The sequence below is a fragment of the Coloeus monedula genome, assembly GCF_965178545.1.
Source record: "Coloeus monedula genome assembly, chromosome: 22".
Taxonomy (NCBI): Eukaryota; Metazoa; Chordata; class Aves; order Passeriformes; family Corvidae; genus Coloeus; species Coloeus monedula.
In genome coordinates, this window is record NC_138802.1 from 8,032,632 (window position 1) to 8,051,368 (window position 18,737).

At 63.1% G+C, this 18,737-nt stretch overlaps 2 protein-coding genes across 2 annotated transcripts; one reads left to right on the forward strand and one right to left on the reverse strand.

Moving 5' to 3' along the window:
- Positions 1–1,127: 1,127 nt before the first annotated feature.
- ALPL (alkaline phosphatase, biomineralization associated) lies at positions 1,128–7,502 on the forward strand (the record flags this gene model as incomplete). The annotated part of the gene is made up of 11 exons (XM_082295515.1): positions 1,128–1,185; positions 1,259–1,378; positions 2,462–2,577; positions 3,166–3,340; positions 3,426–3,601; positions 4,981–5,124; positions 5,276–5,345; positions 6,016–6,150; positions 6,754–6,945; positions 7,031–7,150; positions 7,249–7,502. The coding sequence occupies 11 exons, from the start codon at positions 1,128–1,130 to the stop codon at positions 7,500–7,502; spliced, it is 1,560 nt and encodes a 519-aa protein (XP_082151641.1).
- Positions 7,503–9,558: 2,056 nt separating this feature from the next.
- RAP1GAP (RAP1 GTPase activating protein) lies at positions 9,559–16,184 on the reverse strand (the record flags this gene model as incomplete). Its single annotated transcript, XM_082295667.1, is given in 26 exon segments — positions 9,559–9,588; positions 9,591–9,688; positions 9,691–9,843; positions 9,846–9,937; positions 9,939–9,993; positions 9,996–10,050; positions 10,052–10,137; positions 10,218–10,299; positions 10,387–10,480; positions 11,350–11,421; positions 11,501–11,610; positions 11,683–11,751; positions 12,314–12,451; positions 13,012–13,098; positions 13,182–13,253; positions 13,319–13,474; positions 13,949–14,078; positions 14,151–14,251; positions 14,331–14,414; positions 14,493–14,546; positions 14,629–14,707; positions 14,785–14,879; positions 15,471–15,656; positions 15,760–15,798; positions 15,916–15,963; positions 16,046–16,184. Coding segments are annotated over 25 exon segments (2,256 nt in total). The 5' UTR covers positions 15,955–15,963; positions 16,046–16,184.
- Positions 16,185–18,737: the final 2,553 nt, after the last annotated feature.

Here is an 18,737-nt window from a genome sequence, read left to right on the forward strand (position 1 = left end):
CCGCCGCCCAGAGGGACGTGGGTGTCGGGACCCAAGTTTGTGCGGGTATGTGTGTGACACACCCCCATCCCCGGTAAGGACCCCCCGGGGCCACCGCTGCCACCCCGGGGGAGGGGAGGGTCCCCGGGGAGCGAGGGGTGAGGGGCGTGCAGCGGGGGGGGAGGTGCCATGGGAACGTGGGGGCGATGGGGGCAGGAGAGTGCCATGGGGACTCGGAGGTGCCATGGGGACACGGGAGTGTGGTGGGGACGTGGGTGTGGAACAGGGACACGGGCGTGTGATGGGGACACGGGGGTGTCATGGGGACATGGACATGTGATGGGGACGTGGGTGTGCAACAGGGATACAGGCATGCAACGGGGACACGTGGTAGGGACATGAGTGTGCAACAGGGACATGGGTGTGCAACAGAGACATGAGCATGCAATGGGGCCACGAGCATGTGGTGCACACATAGACATGGGATGGGGACACGGACATGCAGCAAGGACGTGGATGTGTGATGGGACATGGTCATGTGGTGGGGACTTGTGTGCAACAGGGACAGACATGCAACAGGGATACAGGTGTGTGATGGGGATGGGGACATAATGGGAACATAGGCTGGGGATGAGGACAGGGGTGAGTGGTGGGGACATGGGTACACACAGGGGATGTGGTGGGGACATGGGTATGTGATGGGGTTGCAGATGTGCAGTGGAGACATGGACATGGGATGGGAACACAGACATGACAGGGACACATGATGGGGACACAGAATTGGTACATAGGAACATGATGGGGACATGGGCATGGAAGTGGAACACGTGATGGGGACACGGACAGAGGATGGGGACATGGCCATGTGATGGGGACCCCACTGTCCCCACAGGGGCTGTGCCATCTTCCCGCAGCTCGGGTTGGTGACAATGAGGTGACGCCCCATGGGACTGATGACCAGGGGAGGGGTGGGGGTAAGCTGGCATGTCCCCAAGGGGTCACATCAGTGACTGGTCAGAGAGGGGTCATTTCTTTCCGTCCTCGCTTGGCTGACCCCGGGGCAAAGGTCTCAGTGGGGAAACTGAGGCACGAGCAGGTGCCACCCACCCCGCAGCTCTCTTCTGGCAGCACCCTCTCAGTGCCACAGGATGAAGCCTCTGCTTGTCCTCCTCCTCGCCCAGCTCTGCTCGGCATCACTGGTCCCGGGTAGGTGAGGTTTGGGGGGGCAGCACCCCAAAAGTGGGTGCTGTTGGGTGCTATGAGCCCGGTTCCCCCACAGAGAGGGAGAAGGACCCCGAGTACTGGCGGCGGCAGGCACAGGAGACCCTGCGGAATGCGCTGCGGCTCCAGCGCCTCAACCAGAACGTGGCCAAGAACCTCATCCTCTTCCTGGGGGACGGTGAGATGGGAGGAGGGCACCCACCACGGGACAGGGGGAACGGGGGCTGAAGGGCGGGGGGGTGATGAAGTGGATGCGATGAAGTGGGTGCTGTGATAAATTGGGGGTGAGATACATTGGGTGTTGTGGAAGAATGGGTGCTGTGGTGAGTTGTGTTTTGGGATAAGTTGGGTGCTGGGATAAACTGGGTTTCCAGTAAGGTGGGTGCTGGGGTAAACTGGGTGCTGCAATGAGTTTGATTTGCAAAGTGTTCGGTGCTGCAGTGAATTGGGTTTGCAAAAAGCTGGGTGCTGGGGTAAACTGGGTTTGCAAGAAGTTCTGTGCTGGGGTAAACTGGGTGCTGCAATGAACTGGATTTACCAAAAAATGGGTGCTATGGTAAATTGAGTTTACAATAAACTGGGTGCTGGATAAACCGGATTTGCAGAAAATATTGGTTGCTGCAATCAGTTTGGTTTGCATTAAGTTGGGTGCTGGCATAAACTGGGTGCTGGTATGAACTGGATTTAGAGCAAGTTGAGTGCTGAAATAAATTGGGTTTGCAATGAAATTGGGTGCCGGGGCAAACTGGGTTGCAATAAATTGGGTGCTGTCATAAACTGGGTGCTGCAGTGAACTGGGATTGCAGTAAACCAAGTGCAGGGATAAACTGGACTGGCAAAAAATTGGGTGCTCAGGTAAATTGGTTTTGCCGTAAGTTGGGTGCTGGGATAAACTGGGATTGCAATAAAGTGGGTGCTGGGATAAATTTGGTTTGCAAAAAAATTGAGTGCTGGGATGAACTGCGTGCTGGAATGAATTGGATTTGCAAAAAGTTGGGTGTTGCAATAAAGTGGATTCTGTGATAAACCGGCTTTGCCATGAAAGTGGCTGCTGGGATGAACTGGGAGCTGGGATAAACTAGCTGCACAATAAACTGGGCTTGCAAAAAATCGGTTGCTACGATAAACTGCGTGATGGGATAAACGGGATGATGGGATAAACTGGGTCTGCAGTAGCCCGGGATGAGCGGGGTTTGCATGGAGCGGGCTGTGCTGCCCGGTGCCGCCGGGCTGTCCCTGCGCGGCTGACGGTGTCCCGCAGGAATGGGCGTCTCCACGGTCACGGCCGCCCGCATCCTCAAAGGGCAGCTGCAGCACGGGCAGGGCGAGGAGAGCCTGCTGGAGATGGACAAGTTCCCCTTCGTGGCCCTGGCCAAGGTGAGCCCCCCGGGGCGCCCACGGGGACACGACACCCACCACAAGGTCACGGGCGGGTGGCATCGACCGAGCCGAAATTAGGTCAGGGGCGGGCGAAAGGAGCTGGCTCCGGTGCCCGCTGGTCGTGCCAGGGGCCGGCCGTGGGAACGGGGCGGGGGGGCAGGAGGAGCCCGCCGGCTGTGGGACGCCACGGGACCCCCCCTGCTTCGCCTGGGGTTGTTTTGCTGAACAAAACATTTTAAAATAATAATTAAATTGGAAGTCAGCAGCCACCTCTGTTCACCCCGTGGGGATGCCCACGGCAGTGGCTTCTCTCTCCCTGCCAAAGGATGGACTGAAAAAAGGCTAAAAGCAGCAAAATGCAGTGAGGGGGGGAAGTGCCACCACGGTGGAGGGAGCAGCGGGTACAATGGAGGCAAAGCGCAAAAGAGAGGGGACAGGTGGGATGGGGGGTCTGGTGCAGCCTAACAGCACAGGGAGGGAAGCCCCAGGGTGGGGATGACAGCACTGTCAGTGGTACTGGTGGTGGTGGAGGAGACAGTGATGGAGGTGACAACTATGGACGTTTGTCCGTCTCCCACCTTCCAGACCTACAACACCAATGCCCAGGTGCCCGACAGCGCGGGCACGGCTACCGCCTACCTCTGCGGGGTCAAAGCCAACGAGGGGACGCTGGGGGTCAGTGCCGGTGTCACCCGGGACCGCTGCAACACCACCAAGGGCCAGGAGGTGACCTCCATCCTCCGCTGGGCCAAGGATGCAGGTGAAGGGCTGAGGGACACCTGGGCAGCAGGTCAAGCAGGGGGTTTGGGGTGTTCTCACCATTGTCCCCTGAAATGGTGGTGCAGGCAAGGCCGTGGGCATCGTCACCACCACGCGCGTGACCCACGCCACGCCCAGCGCCGCCTACGCCCACTCTGCCAACCGTGACTGGTACTCGGATGGAGAGATGCCCCCGGACGCCCTGGAGGGTGGCTGCAAGGATATCGCCCGGCAGCTGGTGGAGAACATCCCTGACATCGAGGTAGGGATGAAGACACCAGGAATGTGCCCTAGAGTCAGTGGGGATGGGACCAGGACAACCTGGGGTGAGTGTTAGAGCCACCCAAGGGTGGGGACAGGGCTGTGGATAGATGTGGGACCAGGACCACCAACGGTTGAAGAGCCAAGATTCCCAGGAGATGCTGGGCTGGAAGCACCAGTGGTTGAAGAGCCACAGCTCCCAGGAGATGTTGGGCTGGAACCACCAAGGAGTGCAAGGTCAGGACTGTGAGTGGGTACAAGACAAGGACCACCCCTGAAAATGTGAGGCTGAGACCACCCATGGGTGCAGGACCAGGATTGTGGGTAGATATGGGGCCAGGACCACCAATGGGTGCAGAGCTGGGATCCCTGTGTGATGGTGGACTGGGACCACCCATGGGTGCAGATCCAGGACCACCCAATGGTGCAGAGTCAGAGCCCCCAGCAGATGGGGGACCAGGACCACCCATGGGTACAGAGTTGGGACCCTCATCAGATACAGGACTGGGACCAGGACCACCACGGGTGGGGTACCAGCACTTTCAGGTGGGCATGGGACCAGGACACTCAAACACAGGTCTGGGACCGCAAGCACCTATAGGACCAAGCCCCAGACCCACAAATCCATCTTAGCCCCCTCCCTTCCCATGCTTCCCAGACCCAAAACTCTTCCTTTCTCCCCCAGTTCTGCTCCTTGCTGTGGATTTATGCAGAAATTCAGCACTGTAAATAAATCTTCTTCTGTCCTTCAAAATAGCCCCAAAGCAAAACATCCCAGCCTGTTATTTAGCTCTTTAATAGCCTCTTTTGCTGTTTTTTTCCCTTTAATATAATTTTAACTCTGTCCCAGGCTGGAAATAATTATATAGTGGGGAAAAGACTTTTTTTTTCCCTTTTTTTTGTTAATAATTTTGGCGTTGGTGTTTTGCAGCTTTATAATTCACCTTCCACGCGGAGAAAGGGGGGGGGAAATACAAAAAAACCATAAAATCTCTGCTAGGTTATAAATAACAGAGGCCAAATAAATCAGACTCCAAAGCAAACAGGGAGAGCCACGGGATGGGGCTCCATCCCAGCGGGTTCATGTGGGGATCCCGATGTGGAGCATCCTTCCCACAGATGGAGAAAAAAAAATATTCAAAAAGCCAAATCCCTGCTGGAAATGGTTATTTTTGTCCTGGGTTTTAATTAATAGGAAGAGATTCAGGGTTATTTTGAGCTAGGTGAAATTCCTCGGGTGTTTTTGCCCACAACGCCAGGGCTTTCCTGGACATCCCGCTCCGCTCCTTCGGGGTCTTCCCCCGTTAAACCCCAGCTGGAGGGGGAAATTTATAATAATTAAAAATTATTTAAAACTACATTTCCTCCCCTCCTTTGCAGGTGATCCTAGGTGGAGGGAGGAAATACATGTACCCCAAAAATGTCAGTGATGTGGAATATCCCCAAGAGGAGAAGCATCGGGGCACCCGCCTGGACCACAGGAACCTCGTCCAGGCGTGGCAGGATGCCAAGCCCCGCGGCAAGGTGACAGGGACTCCTTGGGGGATGGGGGTACACACACATCACCCCGCTGTAACCCTACAGAGCCATTCCTGGGGGATGGAATACTTCGGGGAGTGGCCACGGGGATGGCAGAGGCAATGGAGAGGTGACAGTGCCTGTCCCCTGTCCCCAGGTTGCTGAGTACGTGTGGCACCGGCGAGGGCTGCTGGCGCTCAACCTCAGCCGCGTCGACTTCCTGCTGGGTGAGTCCCTGCACCCAAGGGTGCCCTGGCATCAGATGAGTGCTTTAGGGGACCCTGGCCTGTCCTGGGGTGCTGGGGCAGCTGCAGTGGCCAGTTACCCTCCCAGGAGTGCTGCTGCCTCCAAGGGATGGTGGCACCTGGTCCTGGGGATGCTGGTAAGCCCCCAAAATGCTTCTATTCCCTTGTGGATGCTGGTACCCCCCCCAAACAATCCTGTTACCTCCCTGGGGACGCTGTACCCCAAGGTGATGCTGTTACACCCCCAAGGGTGGTGCTACTGCTGCCCCCAGGGGTGCTGGTCCCAAAGATGCTGCAATTTCCCTGGAAATGCTGGTGCCCCACCCTGGGGATGCTGGTGTGCCCTCAAGAATGTGCTGCCCACCAAGGATGCTGTTACATCCCAAGGATGCTGCTACTCCCACCCTGGAACACATCTCCCTCGTAGGGATGCAGTTCTTTTGTCAGCAGTGAAATTCCCACTCCATTCTGGAATGTGGAATCCAGCCGGGCAGGAGGAAGGAAGGGCTGGGATTACTCCCTGGCTTTTATCTAATCTTCCTGAATCCAGTGGTGTGTGAAATACTTGAGTCAGCACGAGGAGCAGGATTTGGCCCCCCCTCTTTTTCTTTTGGTGGGAAAAGGATGTCCCCAGCAGTGTTCCTGTCCCCAGGCCTCTTCGAGCCAGGGGACATGGTGTACGAGCTGGACAGGAACAACGAGACAGATCCGTCCCTCAGCGAGATGGTGTCCGTGGCCATCAGGATGCTCCAGAAAAACCCCCGAGGGTTCTTCCTCCTGGTTGAAGGTGGGGGGCTCATGGGGGTGCAAAAATGGGGCAATGGGGGTGCAAAAATGGGGGGGATTTGATAAAAGAAGGGTGCAAAAGGAGGATAAAGGGGGTGATGGGTATACAAAAAGGAGGGGAAAAGGGGAAATTGGATAAAGGGGAGGTACAAAAAGTGAGGACCGGAAGGTGCAAATGAATGATGAAGGGGGTGATGGGAGAACAAAACCAGGGAGATTAAGGGTGATGGTTCAAAAAGGGAGGGAGGATAATGGGGAGATAGGAGTGCAAAAAAAGGGGATGACAGGGAGGGAGGATAAGGGGGTGATGGTGGATGCACAAATGACAGATAAAGGGGATATGGGGGGTGCAAAAGGAGGGGTAACAGGGGCAATGAAGGTGCAAAGAGGGAGGGATAAGAAGGGTGAAGGTGGAGTGGTAAAACGGATAGAGCAGGGGAATGAAAAGGAGGAATGAAAAGGGCCTGATGGGGGTGCAAAAGAGAGGATGTGGGATGTAAAAAGGGGGGATAAATGGGGTGATGGGGGAATGCAGAAAAGGAAATAAAGAGGGGTGCAAGGCTGGGAAGAGAAGGGCGATGCCGAGCGGTGCCGGGTTCCGCAGGTGGCCGCATTGACCACGGGCACCACGAGGGGAAGGCGAAGCAGGCGCTGCACGAGGCAGTGGAGCTGGACAGGGCCATCGGGCTGGCCACACGCCTCACGTCCACCCAGGACACGCTCAGTGTTGTCACTGCCGACCACTCGCACGTCTTCACCTTCGGCGGCTACACCCCCCGCGGGAACCCCATCTTTGGTGAGCCCTGCCCGGCCACGGTGCCAGGGACAGCTTGGGGACACAGTGGGGAGATTCCATCCCGCTGATCGTGCCATACCGCCAGGCCTGGCCCCGATGCAGAGCGACGTGGACCGCAAACCCTTCACCTCCATCCTCTACGGCAACGGCCCCGGCTATAAAATCGTGGCGGGCGAGCGAGAAAACGTCTCTGCCGTGGATTTTGGTGAGTACATTTTGGGCCAAAACCCCTTTAAATCATCCCAGCTTGGCTAAAATGAGCTGGGCTCTTAAACGATTCTCACTTGTGCTGTTTTCCCCCAGCACACGCTGACTATCAGGCGCAGTCGGCCGTGCCGCTGCGGCAGGAGACCCACGGCGGCGAGGACGTGGCTGTGTTCGCCCGCGGGCCCATGGCCCACCTGCTGCACGGGGTCCACGAGCAGAACTACATCCCTCACGCCATGGCTTACGCTGCCTGCATCGGCTCCAACCGAGGCCACTGCAACGCCGCCGCCCGCCCCGCCACCCCCCTGCTCCTGCCCTTCCTCAGCCTCCTCCTCCTCCTCCTCTGCTAAAGTGCCTCTTGCAAATCACCGAGGGGGATTTATTTTTAATTCATCCCCCCTTTTTATTTTTTTGTGGACAGCAGCGCCCGGGAAAGAGGAGAGAGAGAACAGAGAGACTCAGCGGAGCAAAAGCGGCCGCCGGTGGTTTGGTGCTGGGAGCTGCCTCTGTAAATACATGGTTCCTTCCCTATAATTAGCAGCGTTCCCTGGCCTATCCCAAACCCACCGCGGGATTTGGGATGGCAGCCGGAGCCTCGGTGGATAAAACCCCCTCTTTGAGCGAAATGCAGTGGGGCTGGGTCCCAAAATGCCTTTGCGGTCCCCTGGCTGAGGACTGACCCTGGTGCCCAACTCCTCACGTGTGGGGAGGCAGAAATCACACGAAGATAGGAAAAAAATTAACTCACCGGGTTAATTTGTTCCTAAACTTGGGTTTTGTTGTCTCCGTAGTGATTTATTTTGTTTTAAAATTCTTTGGGTTAAACCAATTTGCTGCGCCGGGAGAGAACTGGCAGCGGTTGGGGCTGGGATTGTGGAAGGCGGGGCAGCAAAGCGGGATGTAAGGGGTGGGACGCCCTGGGACACGCCCCTTTATTGGGGTGAGGTAATTAGGGGGGTAATTAGTAGGTGCGGTCACCAGGGGCTTGTGGAGCTCGGAGGGTGCTGGGGGTGGGTGAGGGTTGAGCAGGGAGAGGGTCGCTGGGTGTGCAAAGGGTGCTGGCAGTGTGCAAATGTCACCGTGCTTGTGCCAATGTCGCCGTGCAAGTGGGCACAGCGTCTTGCACGTGGAGATGTCACTGTGCCAGTGTTGCTGTGCACTTGCAGATGCTGCCTGAGCCGAGCAAAAGGTGCCTTGAGCGTGCAAATGTCAGTGTGCACGTGCAAATGTCACTGAGATGTCACGGTGCGTAGTGCCTTGCATGTGCAAACGTCGCGGTGCTTGTGCAAGTGGCTCAGAGCACATGCAGATGTCACTCACTGTGCTTGAATTCCGCTTTCCATGTGCAAAAGTCACCGTGCAGGAGTGACTGTCACTGAGTCTCTGCGTGCGAGTGACCGTCACTGTCACGGTGCCCGTCCGTACGGTGACAGTGTACAGAGCAAACACGTGCCAGAGCCACCGTGCTTGTGCAAATTATCCCTTGCCCGTGCAGGAGTCCCTGTGCACGTGCAAATGCTCCTGTGCACACATGAAAGCCCCGCGGTGCTCGCGAGTTCTGTTTGTGCAAGTGGCTGGGAAAACGCCGCTGGGAAAACGCCGCTGCCCGTTCCCTTGCAAATCCCACGCACGAGCAGCCCCCTGCACACCCCGGCTGCATCGGGCACTTCTAACACCCCCCGAGCACCCCAAAACTCCCCTGGACCCCCCTAAATCCCCCAGGCCCCTCCAAAACCCCCCTAAACCCCCTCCCTCATTTTTTTATTCATTCACCAGTTTTATAATTAAAACTCCAGTTCCTCATTAACCAGGACCCTTCAGAGCGGGTGCAGGCAGTGACCCCGGCAGGGCTGGATTTGGGGGGGCTCTGACCCCCCCCTTTGCCCGGCGCCCTTTGCCCCCCAGCATTGCTGGCGTTGCCGGATCCCGACCACGGCCCGGCCGCTGGCGCTTCCCAGAACTCCGGCAGCACCGAGCTATGTTTAACCACTCCCGGGGTGCCGCGTGGTTTTGGGGGTCGGGGGGGTGGGAACCACTTTCCCTTGGCTGGGGGGTTGGCAGGACGCCGGTGGCCACCGGGGACGTGGCCAAATGCCACTCCTGACGCCGGGCTGACCAGCGGAGCCCAAAGAGGCACTTTTTTAGGGGGGTGGGAGGGGCGGTGGTGAGGGCATTGCCTGCCATATTTTGGGATACTCACAGCACCCCAGAATACGGCAGCATTAAAGAAAGGCTTTGGTCGGCCTGGCTGCTGCAAAACCCCAAAATATGTCTAAATGACCTCCAAAAATGAGTGAACTTGGTGGTGTTTTTAGAGCCCCCATTGATGTTTGGGTATTTGGGGAGCCCCTAGATATTGGAGACCCCCCAGAGTAGCGATAAATAAACCTTTATTTTATACAGGACTCACGGGAAACACAAACACAGTTTGGGGGGGGGGTGTGAAAAAATATTCCTCCCTCTCCCCCCAATTCCAGCCTCCGGCCCATTCCGGAACTTTTTCCCTTAAAATAAAGGGGAGGAGGGGGAGCTCCACTTTGGGGTTACCCTGGATTTGAGTCCCCTTTTCTTTCAAGGAGGGGATGATGCTGGGGTTGGACCCACTCTTCATTTTGGGGTAACGGCAGAGGGGGGGCCCTTTGTGGTGCATCACCCCCCACCCAAGGGGTTTTTGGGGTGACAGAGATTGTCTGGAGGGGGGCACATCCCAATTCTTTTGGGGGGTCCCCCCAAATCCTGCACCGGGGACGATGGCTTCAGCTCCTGGCACGGGGGTGGCACACAGAGGGGGCGAAGCGGTGGCACCCCCACGGGTGGGGGGGGTAACTATGAGCCCTGCAAGAGGGACGTCAGTGGGGGCACCCCAGTGTGGGCACCCCCATACTGGGCTGCACTGGTGCGGGGGGCACAGCCTCACCGGGTTATGGGGGGGCTGCTCCAGCTGGATTTTGATCTCGGGGCAGAAGGGGTCAGGCGGGCGGCGGCCTGGGGGGAAAGTGGGAGTCATGAGAACCCCGAGGGGTCCCCCAGCCCCGCGGCGCCCCGACCCGGGGGTGCTGGGCTACCTGGGGGTGTCCCGGGGGGGTCATCCGGCCAGGGGGTGTCAGTGAAGGCGTCGCGGTGGCTCCCCGAGGGCGAGCGGCTCTCCTGAGGGTGCAGGGGGGTCAGAGGGGTGCTGCCCACCCCAGACTGCGCCCCCGGCCCCTCCCGGACCCCCGCTCGGGCTCCCCGTACCCGTCCCGGCTCGCCGGGCTCCTCTGCGGCGCTGCCGAAGCTGCTGGCGCTGGAGGAGGAGCGGGAGAAATCCGGCGGCTCCGGCTTCTCGGCCCTGCCAGGGACAGTCCCCAAGGCCACAACAGGCTGGCACCGCGCCTCGCGGCCACCACCATGGCCCGCTGCGATGCTGTGCTGGCCCCGGGACACCCTGTCCCCACACTACCCCGTCCCGGGACACTGCATCCTCATGTCACCCTATCCCTCGCATGTCCCATCCTTGTGCCACCCCGTGCCCACCCCATCCCTGGGAGGTCCCATCCCCATGCAGTCCTGTCCCCACATCTCTTGTCATCACACCAAACTGTGCCACCTCACCTTCACGCCAACCTGTGCCCAAGTGCCACCCCACGACCCCCTGCCACCTTGTCCGTGGCACATACAGACCCTGTGCCACTCAGCTCCTGTGACACCCTGTCCCTCTGGTCACCCTGGCCCACTGCACCCCTTTGCTGTCCCATCCCTCCAGTCCCTGTGTCATCCTGATACCGCCCTGTCCCAGTGCCGCCCCATCCCTGTGCCACCCCCGTCCTAGTGTCACCCTGTCCTTGAGCCGCACTATCTCAGTGCCCTCCAGTGCCTGTGTTACCCTGATGTCACCCCATCCCAGTGCCCCCTTGTCCTTGCACCCCCTATCCCACTGTCCTTCATTCACTGTGTCCCTGTGTCGCCCTGATGTCACCCCATCTCAGTGCCACTCCAACCCAGTGCCACCCCCTTCTTGTGCTGCCCCATTCCAGTGCCCTCCAGTCCCCGTGTCACCCTATTATCACCCTGCCCCACGTCACCTCGTCTTGGTGTCACCCCATACCGGTGCCACCCCATCCCAGTGCCTTCCAGTCCCCATGTATTCCCACCCCAGTGCCACCCCATTCCAGTGCCCTCCTGTCCCCCTGTCCCCGATCCCGGTGACAGCTGAGGGACCTGTCGGGGTTCCGGCGGCTCTCGGGGGAGCTGTGTGTGGAGCTGGAGCCGTCGGGGGCTGCGGAACCGTCCCTGAGGGGAGGCGGCGACAGTCAGGTGACAGCGGGAGGCGACAGCGGGAGGGGACAGCGGTGCCGGTACCGGTGCTCACCTGCCGGCCGGTGCCTCCTGGATGCTCTCAATGCCGATGGCGCTGGAGCGGCGGGAGCCGAGGGGGCCGGGCCGCCGCCGCGACGGGCTCTTCCCGGGCACCAGCAGCGCCTGCGGGGCGCCGTTAACCGGGGGAACACCAGGGACCGGGGGAACACCGAGGGGGGACAGCGAGGTACCCACCTCTTCCACCGAGCCCAGCCCGATGGCGCTACCACGGCGTCCCCGGCGGCTCCCGGGCACCAGCAGCGACTGGGGGCAGCAGCGCGTCACTGACCGGGGGCCGCGGGGAGGGGGCAACCGGGCACCGGGGGGGGAACCGCGCAAAGGGGGGAGAGGGAACCGGGAGGGGAACCGGGCACCGGGGGAGGGGAACCGGGCACCGGGGGGAACGGGCACTGGGGCGGGGCGGAGCCAAGGGGGGGTGGGAGGGGCTTTGTGGTGAGGAGGCGTGGCCCATGGGTTGGGCGGGGCTTGTGCCGTGGAGGGGCGTGGCTTCCCGGGGTGCGGTCCGCTGGAAAGGGCGTGGCCTGGGACCACGGGCTCGCCCCGCCCACGGGGCGTGGCCCGGGGGGTGGGCGCTGCCTCGGCCACGCCCCCGCAGACCGGCTGCGCGCGCGGGGGGCGTGGCCAAGGCTCGGGGCGCGGCCGCTATGGAGGGGGCGGGCCCTGAGCGCGGCTGTCGCGGGCGGCCCCGGGGCCACCGTGGCGGGGCCCGGGGGGGAGCCGGGGAGGGGGCCTGGCCCCGCGGGCGCCAGGAGGGGCTGAGCCCCGCAGTGCTGCGTGCGGGGGGTGCGGGACTCCCGCGCCCCACCTTGAAAGACTCGAAGAAGCCCGGGGCGGCGCCGCCGTTGTCGGGGCGTTCGTCGTCGGGGCCGAGCCCCAGCATGGCCTGGCTGCGCGCCTGCAGCTCCTCGTGCAGCGTCTCCAGCAGCGCCGCCCGCGTCCGCTCCTGCGCACCAGCCCCGCACGGCTGCGCCCACGCGAGCCCACCCAGCCCCGCACCCACCCCCGCAGCCCGCCCCGCGCGGCTGCGCCATGCGAGACACCCGGCCCCGCACCGGACAGCCGCCACCCCCGCGGGACCGGCCCCGCACTGCCGCAGCCGCGCGGCGCCGCCCGCAGTTCCCCCCGCAGCCCGGTGCCGCACCGCTGCCACCCACGCGAGGCCACCACGTGCACCCGCACCCCGGCTCGCCGCGCCCACGCGAGACCCCCACCCACACGAGGCCTCCGCTCGCTACCCCCTCCCCACCGTGCTGCTGCCGCCACACCTGAGACCACCCCGCGGTGCCCCCTGCCCCGGCACCACGCACCCACCCGCACGGGCGGGACCTGCAGCACCCAGCCCCTGCCCACCCACGCGCTGCCCCCACAGGGTTCACGGGCCCCACGGTGGGCACGGCACCCCCGGCACCCACATCCACAGCGTCGCGCTGTGCCCGCGGCCTGCCCGGCCCCTCTGGGTGCCCCCAGCACCTCGTGCCCAGCCCGCACCCCCCGTGCCCGCACCTCCAGCTTGGCGAACTTCTCGGCGCGGTAACAGGCGTACTCGGCGTTGATGAGCTTCGTCAGCAGGAACTCCTGGAACTCGGGGCCCTGCGGGGCGGGGGCGGCCCTGGGTGGGTGCGTGGCTGGGTGGGTGTCACCGGGGTCCCCCAGCGGCACCGACGGGCGCTCACCTTCCTGAAGACGGCGGGGTCGGGCAGCGGCGGGCCGAAGAAGGGGACGTCGTCACGGGCGGTGACAGAGACCTGCGGCGAGTGGGGGGGGTTACGGGGCCCCCATGGGGACGGGGACACGGAGGCACGGGGGGTACCTTGTAGAGGGTGCCCTGGGTGCCCCCCTGCTCCAGCTGCACCACCACGAAGGCGTGGAGGAAGTTGGAGGCGATCATGTCGGGGACAAACGGTGTGTTCTCGTCCTGGAAGACGATGGCCACGATGTCGTTGCCAATGTGACGCTTCCGCTGCAGCTGTGGACACACGGGGGACGTGGAGGAACAAGGGGGGGACATAGGGGGTAAGAGGGGACACAGCAGGACACGGGGGACAGAGGTTGGTCACACCAGGAGCATCAAAAGAAATGAAAGCCCCTATGTCCCACAGCTGCACCCCAGCACCCATGGGTGCTCCACCAGCCCCCTGTGCCCCACAGCTCCCCCCGGCACCCATGGCTGTCTTACCAGCCCTCTGCATCCCAGAGATGTTTCCGCACACCCATGGGTGCCCTGCCATCTCCAGGGCCCAACAGCTGCCCGCCACCACCATGGGACATTCCCAAAGCCCCAACAGCTCTTCCACCCCATAGAAGTGCCCCAGGACCACCTCCAACTCCCCCTCCCCCAAGAGTCCTCCCCGTTCCCCCTCCTTCCACCCCCCCAGTACCCATGGGTGCCCCAGGAGCCCCTGCCCCCCATTATCAGCCGCCAGCCCCCACGGGTGCCCACCTGCTGGGCGTCCCCCTCGGTGTAGGGCAGTTTGGTGGAGACGTGGAACATGATCTCCTTGTCACGGAAGTGGCAGTAGACTGACTCGCTGCCTGTCTGCCCGTGGGTCACATCCAGCCCCCCTCGGAACCTGCGTGGGTGGGTGGGTGAGACAGGCACCCGCACCCCGCGGGTCCTGCCCCCCCAGCACCCCCTCACGCACCCCTTGAAGTCCCGCAGCTGCACCCGCTGACCCAGAACGTCGAGGAATTCGGTGAAGGCCGGGCTCTCCTCCGTGGTGCCGAAAAGCTCCTCCTCAGAGGTCTGCAGTGGGGTGGGGATGGGTGCCAGCACCCACCCAGGGACTGCCCCCACCCTAACCCCCACCCACCCCACCCCATACCTGCCCCAGTTTTTGGTAGATGACCCCAAATTTGAAGTGGTTGCTGAGCACATGCTCATCAAAGGCGAGGATGAGGCGGGATGCCTGCGGGGTGGGAGGGGGTCAGAGGCTGGGGAGGGCACCCATGGGTGCCCATGTGCCCCCTCCCTGCACCCCGTTCACCTTGGGGTAGAGCACGGGGTAGAAGCGATCCACGTTGATGTCCTCGCACACCAGCTGTGGGAGGGAGGGGTGATACAGGGGGGGCCTGGGGCTGGGGGGCACCCATGGGTGCTGCTGGGGGCGGGGTCACACCCACCTTGGCCATCTGCACCACGTTGGGGAACTCGGCCAGGCAGGAGATGGGCACCACATCGTGCAGGGTGCGGGCACGGGTGCTGCGGAGCAAGGAGGGGGTCAGGGGGCCCCCCCGCCCCCAGGCAGCTCCCGTGGGTGCCCCCCACACCCCGCTCACCGCAGCAGCAGGTGGAGGTGCTCCTGCTCGTCGTACTTGAGGGAGAAGACGAGGTGTCCCAGCGCCGGGTCCAGGGAGTAGTAGTTGAAGTGCTCCTGCGGGAAGGGGCGGAGCAGCCATGGCCAAGGGCGCTCGTGCTGGGGGCACCCGTGCCATGGGACACCCGGGTCCATGAGCACCCATCCCCATGAGTACCTGTACCCACAGGTACCACCCACGGGGCACCTACACTCAGTGAGCCACACACCCCATGGGGCACCCAGGTTCTACACAAACCTATGGAGCCCCCACGTCCATGCAAACCTATGGAGAACCCATGTCCGTGGGCACCCATGCCAGGGGATCTCCTGCCCATGGAGACCCAGCACCCACCTCCTTCACCCCCCACCCCATGGGGCACCCATGGCCACAAGCACCCACGTGCCTCTCACCCGTGTTTACGAGGTCTCCGTGTCCTTCCATTCCCATGGAGAACCCACCCCAAGCATCCTTGTTGTGGGGCAGCCATGCCCAGGGATACCCACATCCATGAGCACCCATGTCCATGACCCAGAGGGCTCCCATAGCCATGGACCCCCAGACCCATGAACACCCAAGCTGACGTGGTCTCCATGCTCCTGCCCCTCCATACCCATGGGATATCCCTCCCATCCAGACCCCACACCTGCAGCACCCCAGGGCCTCACCTTGCCCAGGAAGTGCTTGCGGTAGATCTTGGCTGTGTGGTTGCCCTCCAGCTTTGCCCGGGTGCCGGGTACCGGGGTGGGGGGCGAGTCAGGGGCCCCGCTCAGCTGGTGGTTGGTGCCCTCGATCCAGTAACCCCCGAACTGTGGCAGGAGGATGAGGGGGAACGGCCCCTCCCGGCCCAGCACCTGTGCCCACAGCCGGGGTGGGTGCTCTGGGCACCCACCCACCGACCCACCCACCCGGCCAGCGGCCCTCACACCCCTCTCCGGAGCGGGGTGGGTGCTCTACCTCATGCACGCTGGGGTAGGGGATGTAGTCCTCCTCCGTCTGCAAGACAACGGGGGGGTGATGGCCATAGTGGCACCCATGGATGTTGGGATGGGTGATGCCCATGGTGGCACCCCCGGGTGCTGGCTGCGTGCCCCCCACCCCAACAACACCTACCTTGAGTGGTGGGGGGATGGCATGGCGCTGCTGGGCCATCCTGCTGCCCTGGGGACAGAGGGGCTGTGGGTGCCTGGTACCCCGCCTTGGGGTGGGCATCCTTGGCTGGGGGGCGTCCACGGGCGCTTACCTCAGGGATGGGAGGTGCTGCTCGCTGGAGACGCGTCTAGGTGGTGTGAGGGGATCCAGGGGGGTCCATGGCGCTTCCTGGGGGAGAGGAGAGCTCCCCCACAGCCCCTTGCCGGGACGCCCGGCCAGCAGCCGGACCCCTGAAGCCAACTGATGGCAGCGAGCCAGGTGCCACCCTGCCGGTGCCAGGGGCCAGCGGGGCGGGAGCGGCGGGGCGGGGTCACTCCACGGGGGCCGCTGAGACCCTCCAAACTCATCGCATCCCCACCCCCGCCCCGAAGGGCGCCCTCTGCCGGCGGGAGGCGGCGGCGCGGGGCAGCACCACGGACAGCGCCGGGACCCCGCAAAGGTGGCACCGACCCGTGGGGTGTCACCGACCCCGTGGAATGTCATCATCCCCGCGCCAGTGCCACCCACCCCGTGCCAGTGCTACCCTCCCCATGAAAGCGTCACTGACCCTGTGCCAGTGCCACCAATCCCATGCCAGTGCCACCCTCCACGTGAAACTGACCCCGTGAAAGTGACACTGACCCCGCGCAAGCACGATCATTTTCGTGCCAGTGCCACCGACACCGTGCCCAGGGTCTCTCCCCGTGCAAGCATGATCATTCCCGTGCCAGTGTCACCGGCCCCGTGCAAATGTCACTCTCCCCGTGGCAATGTGACCATCCTCGTGCAAACGCCACCGTCCCCATGCAAATGGCACCGTCCCCATCAAATACAGCCCTGGTGCAATTGCGACCCGGCCCTGTGCAAACACAAGGACGTGCAAGCGCATCCCTGGTGCAAAACGGACCCTCGTGCAAATGTCACCGTCCCTGTGCAGACACGGCTCTGGTGCAAACGAACCCCGTCCCTGTGCAGAGACAGCCCCAGCGCAGGTGTGACCCATCCCTGTGCAAGCACGGCGCTGGTGCAAACGCTCCCGCAGCCAAGCACAGCCCCGGTGCAGGTGTGACCCGGCCCCGTGCAAGCACGACCCCGGTGTCCCCGTGCCAATGCGACATTGCCACCCGTCCCCGTGCAAACACGACCCTTCCCCGTGCACCCCCTGGGCCACAGCGTGACCCCGCCGGGCTGGGGGCGACCCTGGCGGGGGCTCCCCTATCGCTCCCCACCCCCCAGCACCCAAGGTGGGGGGGGCTGTGTCGGGAGGGTGGGGGGAGCACCGGGGAGGGGAAGAAATGTCCTAAATGTGGGGGCCAGACTAGGGGGGGAGGGAGGTTGGGTTTGGGGGGACACAGGAGTCAGACGGGGGAGACTGGAACAGGGGCAGCAGATGATGGGGGCAGAAGGGGGGGGGGCAGGTTTTGGGGTATCCGGGGGGGGGGCAGGTTTTGTGGGGGGCGGGGGGGCAAGTTGTAGGGTGTAATTATGGAGGGGATATTTGGGGGAGACAGGCTGGGGGGCAATGGGGGACTCCTCCCGCCCTCCTTCCCCAACCCAGGGCTTCTCCCCCAGGCCCGGAGCGTTCCCCCCCCCCATCCCCTCCCCCGGTACCGGCAGCGGTGAAGGTCACGGGCGGACGGACCCCCCGGTGCTGCGGCGGGGATGGGGGGACATCCCGGGGCGGGGATCTCCGGGGGGACCGCGGTGCCCGGTCCCCGCGGGGCGGCACTTACCGGGGGCGGCGGGGCCGGGGCGGTCCCGGAGCGGGGCCGGTACCGAACGGAGCCGAGCGGGGCCCCGGCGCTCGCTGCCGCCGCGCAGCGTCACGTGCGGCGGGGCGGGGCGGCCCCTCCGGGGGCGGTGGGACCGGGCACCGGCACCGGGAACCGGGCACCGCACCAGAAAACGGCCACGGGCACCAGGAACAGACCCCCGGCCACGGGCACCGGGAAACGGCACCGGGAACTGGGGATCCCCCTCTCCATCCCTGATGTCACCCCCGGGACCGCCTGAGTGTCCCCTCCCGCCCCGGCGCTCAGGTCCCCGCAGACCGGGGGACCCCCCAGACGTCCCCCCGTCCCCCCGAGAGCCATCCCCATGCCCCTGCCCGCGGTTGGCACTCGGGCACCTCTCTGCCCATCATCCGCATCTCCCCCCAAATTCGGCTCACTGGGCTCCCCCCACGCCTCTCCCTGGGACCGCGAGCAGCCTCCCCCCTTCCCACCCATAACCCCCATCCCTGGTACCCCTAGGAACCCCTCATCCCGAATTCCCCATTCCTGACACCAGAGTACCCCCCAACCTTAACCCTTCCCCTCTCACGCAGGGTGGCCCCCACCCCTGCAGCCCCCAGCCCCATTCCTGCCCCCTCCCATCCCTAGTGCCCATCCCCAGGCTCCTTCTCCCCCCATCCCTCCCTAGCACCCGGGGGTCACCCAGCACCCCAAGGCCACTCTCCTCCCCCACCTCCAGCACCCATTTCCCTCCCCCAAGGGCCCAGGGGGAGACCCCGGCTCGGGGGCTGAGAAGGAGGGGCAGGGAGCCCCCAGGGACACACCAGGGTGGGCACAGGGGTGGATGTGACAGGGCCAGGGCCACCAAACGCAGTGCCCAAGCTCCAAAAAACCTCTTCCCCGTGCAGAGGAGGGGGGGGATTCCTGCTCCAGCAGGGTCCCTCTTGCTCCCATCCCACCCCCCAGTGCCCACATGCCTTTTTGGGACAGCTCCAAGTGGGATTTATGGGATAATCATCTCCACCTTGCTCCAACACCCTTGGCCACGTGTCTGCACTGTAACAAGGCTGC